Raw genomic sequence first — 9,153 nt, forward strand, 5'->3', positions numbered from 1 at the left:
CAATAAAAATAGGAAATACAAATGGAAAGAACGATAACTATGTTAACTCACATAATGTAATCTCTTGCATTTTTTAGCTCCATGGTTGTCTATTCTAAGTTTAGGGGAATGGTAGTTTCAAACTCCATTAAAGGATCTCACAAAACTCCAATCTCTCACCTAAAGCTCAACGAAATGAGAAAGGAAAGAGGATGACAATGACAGATTTGGCGGAGCTTTGGGAAGATAGTCCCAACTCTAAAGGTCTGTGTTTGAACTGAAGCTCTTGATACCTATTTATAGGCATTGAGTTTGAGGGTGTGAAGCAGTAAATGGGATCTGAAATGGCATTAAATTCCTTCACATCATTGCGTTGTTGCACTTCTTTACGACATTTATATTCACATATTACACTAATTTGACTGTCTTATAGTGATTCTCATCGGAGGAATATTTTACAATGACATGAGCTTGCTCTTTATTCTACAATTTTTTTCTTTTCACTTTATCATGCATCTAAAACATGAAAATATCATAATAACCAACGCTTTGTCTTTTGATACTCTTGGATCGCGTAATCCATCTTTTTTATGGAATTCATCATATTTTATCTCATTTTCCTCTCAATTAATTCTTCTTCACTATTCTATTTATTTTTTTATCACACCCTCAAATTTAGAATAATGGTCAGTAATCTAGGACTTGTTGGATCAATTTAGCTAGATTAACTTGCTTTAATGCAATTTTTAATTAATTATATGGACACTAATCCAACCTAGTTAGTTGAGCATCTAGGTTGATTAAGTAATTAATCAACTAATTATGGGATGTAACTTGGGGGTTTCACAAGTTCATGAGCTAAGAGGCTCTTTAGCGAATAATAACTTCTATGATCAAGTAAGAACAATGTGGATATTTGATTTCCGTAAGCCTATATCTCTTTAATTTGAACTAATCCAAATCCCAACCTCGCTTTACTTTTATCCTATTTTACTAATTGCAACTTACACAACCCTCCCGGTGATCTTCTTGAATGGAAGCGTTGCCAAATATTGTCCTTTAAATTTGTTTTCTTGTCGAGCCAACTCACTCATGCCACTTATACTACAATGTAATGTAATGTAGGTAGCATACATTGGATATTTTACAAGTTTTATTTGATCAATTATAAGAGACGTCTATCAACAACGACAAACTTCAAGCTATCAATCATCATGTGTCTTAATTATCATTGCGGTTATGCTTCTAATTTAGGTCAAAGAACAAAAGATATGGATCAAGTTTGAGGTCATATTAAAAAAATGAACTTCCTTTAGCTTAGACCACATTTACAAATGCGTAACATAGTTTGATTGTTTTTTCTTTAATCATATTTCTTAATATTACAAATAACTCATTAACTCTAACATTAAATGTAATAGATTCATAAACAACAACTCTCCAAATATTTTGACAATTATATAATATTATCTACTTTTAGTATCATGCCAAAAGATCTAATATCAATATTATAGTTGTTCTCACTTATTTATACATGAACATTCTCTCATCTAATCGATGTAAAACAGTAAAGGTGTGGAAGAGTAATTGAAAAGTGAAAGAGGGAATTTGGACTTTGTTTATGTGAGAAGCAAAGGATGAATGGAGTCAAAAGCACGTGTTGATTTCTCTTATATTTTTCTTCCTCAAAAGAAGGTGACTCCATATTTTATTGTTACTTTATTATTTTAAAAGAAAATTATTATTATTCGTGTGCCACTTTTTTCTCACCACCGACGGGTAGAATAGTCAAATCTAACTGTATCCTCAAAATCCCTTTCTTTTTTCTTTTTTTTTTAAAAGTTACTTTTTATAATCTCAAATTATCTTTTTAAAACTATACTAAATTCTGTGTGGATGCCGATGAGAATGCATACAAAAAAAGAGAAAAATATGTTGATTTTCTTCCAGATGTTCCCAAATTATTTCAACAGTAGAAGAAACTCTAAAACAAAAAGGGTAAGCATGAATTGGAATATTTGAATAAAAAGAATAGATAGAGGAAGGATGGATGGGAAGCCACGTTGGGTTTCGTTAATAATGACGTGGAAAGATAATATATTGTAGAAGGAATAATTGTAAAACAAAATTGGGCGCTGGATCCTTGTCGTTGCTTTGCTGTACACGTTCATTTATATTCATTTATTTATTTGTTTTCTTGTTAAATAAAAAGTAGCGTTTCGTTAGGATATGTGATCGTCGTGTCCTACGTGGCGACGCCTCACCCCCCATCCACTCCTCTTTTATGTTACTACCTAACTCCAAATCAACCCATTACTCCTAATTCTTTCCCTCTTCTAATGTCCATTCATTTTGACTTTCTATTACTAAATTTTGTGCATCTTTCTGATCTATTATTCTGAGTCATTTTCAAATTCATTAAATCATTTTTATCATTTTCTATATCTCCTTTCCAAATGTTACACTTAAAATTGTTGTTTAATTACTTTTTTTTTAGTGCAAAAATGGTTAATATCATTTTACAATTACTCTCAACCATGCATCACTAAACATCCCTTTTCATTCTTTAACTTTTATAAAAATAATAATTCTACACTTGTAATAATCCATGTAATAATCTATTGTAAAAGATTACATCAAAATTAATTATCAATTTTTTTTAGTATATAAACAAAATTAACCATTTTTTTAGTTTATTCATATATGTGTAAGAAACTTGATCAACATTTTGATGTCAAATTAATGTTTACCGATTGTGTAAAATACAATGATCAAATTCGTACTCCTTAAAGTTTCAAATTAAAGAGTGTATAGACAAAATTTTAACAAATAAATTTTTTTGTGTGAGAGTGACATCAATGATAGGTACAAGGAAGCATTTAAAATAAAAATGGTTATATTATCTATATTACAATAATAAGATACTCATTTGACCATTTAACTACTAACACCCAAAAATTCTCTCTATTTCTACTATACATTTGTTTTTCTTAAAAGGATGATAATATAAAAACATTTAAATTTTAAAAATATTACACTATTTAAAAGTTTATGAATACAAAAAAAGAAAAAAATTGTATACTATTTATTTATTATATGATAAAAACATTATTAAAAAAATAAGTAAATCTACAAAATTTTATGTGCACGAGTATTTTTCTTAATTAGTGGAGAAAAGTGTTGAAATGTTATTCCTAAACTTTATATTTTATACTACTTTTGTGATAGCATATGTTAAAATTTATTTATTTTATGTTGATCCAACCGAGAGAGAAGGTATACAATGAATTGATCTGAATGCATTTCCTCGAATAATTGGAGTTATAGTCAACTAAACTTTTATATTTAAGTTAATTCAATATCTCATAGATAAAAGTTAAAACCAATGTAGTTTTAGTCCATAATCATAGAAGTGTGTGGTTTATATTTGAATTAATTATAATTGATTAGTCATTAAAGTATTAAAAAAATTAATTAATCAAACTACTTAAAATAATAAATATAAAATTTTGAAACTTTATTATATTTACTTGACTTTATGAATGTATAATTATTAAAGGAAATTTATCAAAAATAGAAAAGAGACAAAATATTTATTGTAATTAATTTTTATCTTTTAGCTTTCGGAGGAGATAAGGTTAGCGTCTTAAAGAAACTTGTAGCTAACTTTGGACTTGCATGACTAGTTTGGAGTTTGGGTTGGCGGCATAATGTGGCATAACGAAAGGATTACACATGTAAAGTGTGGAAAATGATCTATGGATATGAAATGTCACTACAAATAGGACCAAAGGCAAATAGAAAAAAGAGCATGAGATACTAACATTTTGATAATTAATCGAAAGGAAGTTTTGAAGGTTGAACCGCTGATTAAGAGGGCCACTAATTGAAAGAGGAAGCTGGAAGCAGAAAAGGAAAGAGTGGAGTCTCAAGTATTTGTGAGTGATCCTTATAAATAAATGATTATTTTTTAATGATCCTGTTAAACAAACAATTTGTTTGTGAGTGGTTCTCACACATATTTAAATAAATTGCATTTCGGTGAATGATTTTCATGAAATGAATATCCTTGTGAATATTTTTCATGAATGATTGAAGTGCTATATTATGTTCCTTATATTTGTAAGAAGTATTTGCTGAGTATTGTACGACTATATCCTTTCGTAATCTTGTGTTTCAAATGGTATTGTGTTGTTATGTCATTATGTGTTGTTGGACTAACGGTTGTAATGATACTGATCATGTATTGTGTGGTGATGAGATGTATCACGAGATGTTGGTGGATATTCCAGAAAACTCGCGAGACGTTGGTTGAGACGTGTCCTAGGTCTAGACGAGGGGAGAATATCTCATATTGATGAGACAAGAAATGATTTATAAGACGATAGTGGATATCTCAGGAAACTCGTGAGATGCTAGTTGAGATGTGTCCAAAGTCTAGGCGAGGGGAGATTCTCAAGCCAATGAGGCGAGAAATGATTTATAAGACATTGGTGGAAATTTCAAGTAACTTGCGAGACGCTAGTTGAGATGTGTGCTAGGTCCATGCATGCCAGGGGAAAATCTCAGGTCCCGATGATGAGTAGTGATTGTTCGATGATGATGCAAATTGTATGGAATTATTTATAATGGTTGTGGTTGTGTTTGATGCGATAAAGGCTTGTGTTATGAATTGATGAGTTGATGATATATATATATATATGCTTGCATATTTGGCATTGATATTACCTATATTTGATTGGTTGTATTCCCCAAAAATGTGTTTCCTAAACTCATCACTCACTAAGTCTTTGACTTACATTTTAAGTTCTTCCTCTCCTGGTTGTTAGGCGTTAGCTAAGTAAGGGATGAAAATCAGAAATAGAACTTAAGTAAGTGAGAAGAAAAAGAGTGCTTGTGTGACTTGTGCAGTGTGCAAGTCGTGTCATCCTATCTTGTGTTTAGGAAATTGGTTGATAAGCGCAGTGCTCATTAACATGGAGGGATTCAGCTCCGATCAAGAAATGTCATCTGATGTGTCACAGTTGTGGGGATGGAGACAATTAGTGTGAAGGAATTGGGCCAGGAAAAGGAAGCAATAAAGATTGTCCTTGAGTCAAGTTGTTGGCGAATCAAAGAGAAGGATGAAAATTGGAGTTCTTATACTCCTGAGAACCTCTCCACAAAAAGCAACGTTAGGCAGTGTATGAGAAAAGGTGGACAAGAAGTCAACCTTAGTTTTATGTTCTGCGAGAAAATGAATGTAATTTGAAACACATGAACCTAATAAAAGTGTTAAGTTAATAAAGAGAAGTAGTTATGTTAGTAAGATGTTCCATTATTATTTTTATGGATTCTCACCTAGGAGTTAAAGTTGCGTGGTGTTAGGTAAAAGTACTAGTCGTTGGAGCAAAGTTCAAAAGTTGTAAATTTTCGCTAAAACAAGAAAGTCTAAGTTGAGGCAAAGGCTTCACGAGAAGCAAGCTAAGTAAGGTAGCACGTTATCTCATGGAGAGATGCGCGATGAGTGCACACCCCCATCTAGTACCAAGGAGTAGCATTTGGGGTGGGCGTGACAATTTTCCTATATAAAAAGTTTTAACATTAATTATTTATTTAGGGCTTTTGCAAAAATATAAAAAAAGTTGTGATAATAGAACCTATGTTACAACATTTTTTAAATTTGTAAAAAGTATCAAATTTAAAAGTAACGACCATATGATAGTCTTACGATAACTGTATGATATCATTAATTTTGTCATATTCGCAATATGCAAAAAAAAATGATACCATAAGCTGTTCTTTTTTCTAAATGTTTTGGTCATTCGATACAATTTGAAAAAAAAGAGGAACGTATGTAGATCTAAGTTTAGGTTTGAACAATAAGACATTAGTTTTTTTGGTTTTTTTAGATACAATATAACATTAGTTAATTGAGTGGATTTATATTTTAGATAATGCTGTTACCAATAGAAATAGTTTATACAGTTAATTTTTTGTAAGAAAAATAGATTAGATAGTTAATAACACACAATAACTGCTTTCAGTTGTTGGTTGATTCAACTTTATCCAATGCAAAATAATGAAATGAAATAAAATAGTTATGCTAAGGTGACGTTGAAACTAATTTGAATATAAAAAAAGAAATTTCATGGAATTATTTAGGAAGGAAGGAGGTTAGAGGACGTGGAATATCCAATGAGCATATAATAATAATGATATAATTTTTTTAAAAAAAAGAAAAAAAGAAAAAAAAAGGTTGGGGAAGAAGGAATATTCGTGAAGAAGATTCGTTTAGTTCCAGCTTCCTTAGAACGTTGCATTTGTTGTTTGTATCCCCATAAATACCTCATTTCTCCATTCTCATCCGCCATAGCCAAAACTGTTGAAGCTCATTGCAAAGGCCTTGTGCCTATACAACCCACTCATTTTCTCCTTCTCCGCCGCCGCGTCCCTCCTCTCTCTTTCTCTCTCTCTTTTTCCAAAATGGCACTTAAGGCCGTCCATGTTTCCGACGTTCCTAACCTCGATCAGGTGCCGGCCAATGCCTCTCTGGCCCTTTACTCTAATCGATTCTCCAAAGGTAATTTTCTTCTACTTTCTTTCTTTTTTTTTTTTTTTTTTTTATTATTGCGTTCTTGTTGTTGATCCAGTCATGTTTTCTTTCTGGTAGGTGTGGAATTTGGACAGAAAGCATTTAGAGCCTCGAAATTCTTGGTGATTGGGCATAGAGGGAGCGGAATGAATGCGTTGCAATCTTCGGATAGGAGAATGAGAGCCATTAAAGAGAATTCGATCTTGTCGTTTAATGCCGCCGCTAAATTCCCTATTGATTTCGTTGAATTCGATGTGCAGGTTGGGTTTTCATCTCCCTTCTTGTTGTGTCGTCTTCATCGTGATTTGACCGTCGGGTTTCTTTCCGGTGACAATTTCCATTAGTTGCTCTCAATCTGTGCGCTACGTGTTTGTCGCTAGTTTTCTGGTTTTGTCTTTTATGCGGTGCGATTCCGCCGGGTTGGACTTGCAATTGCCTTTTTGGGACTTTTGTGTGGGGGCATATTTAACCCATTTTCTCTTTCTTCTCTTTCTTCTCTTTCTTCTCTTTTTTCCCTTGATATTCTCATCCTCGTTCTTCCGTTGAAATGTCGACTCTATGCTATTGGATTCCTCTTACTTCTGTCTTTCCGTATGCAAATTACGATGCACTTCTGATTATATGCTCGTTTTTCTTTCGCTTTTGATTAAAGAATTGTGGTTATTTTTGTAGGTGACAAAGGACAATTGCCCTGTTATATTTCACGACGACGTTATTCTCTCTGTAGACAAAGTAAGCTCATCTTTTATCCATTTTCTTCAGTATTTGTATCTAGTTTACACCATTAAATGTTCTATTTTTGCTAAACCTTGTATGTTTGGTTGTGATCTTGAATTTCAGGGCACTGTTTTTGAGAAAAGAATCACAGAGTTAACCCTTTCAGAATTCCTTTATTACGGTCCCCAGCAAGATCCTCAGAAGGAGGGAAATTGTTTGCTTAGAAAAACTAAAGATGGGAAAATTGTGAATTGGAATGTTGAAGCAGATGATAGTCTTTGCACTTTAGAAGAAGCTTTTCAGAAAGTTGAAACTTCTATAGGGTTCAACATTGAGTTAAAGTTTGATGACCACATAGTCTATGATCATGGTTATCTTACTTGTGTTCTTCAAACTATATTACAGGTAGGGGGAATCTCTCCTTTGATTATATTATATCCCCTGTTATCGTATTTCTCAGTGAAATTTAGCTTTGGTTAATGTTGTTTTATGAATCCATTACAGGTGGTCTTTGAGAATGCCAAAGAGAGACCCATCATCTTCTCCACTTTCCAACCAGATGCAGCATTGCTTGTCCGAAAGTTACAAGCGACATATCCGGTAAGCGCTTTGAGTAACAAAGGTTTTCCTGGATTTTCTATTTGAGATGCTGAATTACATGGTTTTCCATTTTACCCAAATCTAGTAATTTGTAGGAAGATTCAAAGAAATCACATATTGTATGACATAATCTAATAAATGAGGGTGGTATTTGATGAAGGTATTCTTCTTGACAAATGGGGGAACCGAATTGTATGATGATGTGAGGAGAAATTCTTTAGAGGAAGCTCTGAAAGTTTGCCTGGAAGGTGGACTACAGGGAATAGTGTCGGAAGTGAAAGGAATATTTAGAAATCCAGGGACTGTTAAGAAGATTAGAGACTCAGAACTATCCCTCTTAACCTACGGACGATTGAAGTAAGTATTATGAACTGTTGTGATGTTTGATTCGAATCAATACAGCCATTTCAATTCCATTAATTGATAATGGTTGGTTTTAAAAATGCAGTAATGTGGCAGAAGCTGTTTACATGCAACATTTGATGGGAGTAGAGGGAGTGATAGTTGATCTTGTGGAAGAAATCACAGAAGCAATGGAGGAAATGATGATAAAGCCGAAGGCGATCGAGAAGGGAGAAGAAGAAGAAGGGAAGAAGGAGGAGGGAGAAGGGAAGGTTGAAGAAGTTGAAATGGATAAAAAACCACAGTTCTCGGAGAGGGAGCTTTCATTCCTTTTGAAGCTCATCCCTCAACTCATAGAGCTCTAACATAACTAACAACACAAAATTCATATTTTCTTAGTTGGCCAAGGGATTTTTCTTTTAGGTAAATGGGGGGCTTTGTTCAGGGATATTATTAACGTTGTATATAAAATCAAAATCTCTCCTCTCTGCCCATTCCATATGGTCAGGCCACAAATCTTATGACAATCTCAGAAATCTTTGACGATATCAGAAAATATATGAAAAAAGATTTGACAAGTTGTTGGGATTTTTCTCTCTCACCAATTTAATTCAGAATACTATGCATTATTATATTTAAAAAGATATTGATGACATATTTGAAAAGAAATCAATTGAGAAGTTAAAAAGGAATTTCTGTTTAATATAACGTGTTGTGTGACAATTCTTTCTCACTATCAAGAAAATTCATTAATACACCCCTTTTTAGGTTTTGGAGGTAACTTTAAAAACAATTAGCATAAAAGATTAAAGAGTTGGTTATGCTATACATTTGTTACAAAGTATTTCAAATTTGTCATTCATTTTATCATTTTTTTTCTTTACTTCTACTGTCATTTTTTTTTAAATAGTTATTTGGTTGAAAATGTGTACTAATTATAA

At 32.5% G+C, this 9,153-nt stretch overlaps 1 protein-coding gene across 1 annotated transcript; it reads left to right on the top strand.

Annotated features, from left to right (window-relative positions):
* The first annotated feature begins 6,319 nt into the window (after window positions 1-6,319).
* On the top strand, window positions 6,320-8,800 carry LOC101216746 (glycerophosphodiester phosphodiesterase GDPD1, chloroplastic). The gene is made up of 7 exons (XM_004147953.3): window positions 6,320-6,541; window positions 6,632-6,813; window positions 7,226-7,285; window positions 7,394-7,675; window positions 7,775-7,870; window positions 8,031-8,227; window positions 8,319-8,800. The coding sequence occupies exons 1-7, from the start codon at window positions 6,445-6,447 to the stop codon at window positions 8,575-8,577; spliced, it is 1,173 nt and encodes a 390-aa protein (XP_004148001.1). The 5' UTR covers window positions 6,320-6,444; the 3' UTR covers window positions 8,578-8,800.
* Window positions 8,801-9,153: the final 353 nt, after the last annotated feature.

The sequence above is a fragment of the Cucumis sativus genome, chromosome 3, assembly GCF_000004075.3.
Source record: "Cucumis sativus cultivar 9930 chromosome 3, Cucumber_9930_V3, whole genome shotgun sequence".
Classification (NCBI taxonomy): Eukaryota; Viridiplantae; Streptophyta; class Magnoliopsida; order Cucurbitales; family Cucurbitaceae; genus Cucumis; species Cucumis sativus.

Excerpts from the sequence above, each read along its gene's own strand:
- LOC101216746 (XM_004147953.3), top strand. The coding sequence starts at position 6,445 with ATGGCACTTAAGGCCGTCCATGTTTCCGACGTTCCTAACCTCGATCAG. Across the intron at positions 6,542-6,631 it reads CTCTAATCGATTCTCCAAAG|GTGTGGAATTTGGACAGAAA; the intron begins GTAATTTTCTTC and ends TCTTTCTGGTAG. Across the intron at positions 6,814-7,225 it reads TCGTTGAATTCGATGTGCAG|GTGACAAAGGACAATTGCCC; the intron begins GTTGGGTTTTCA and ends TTATTTTTGTAG.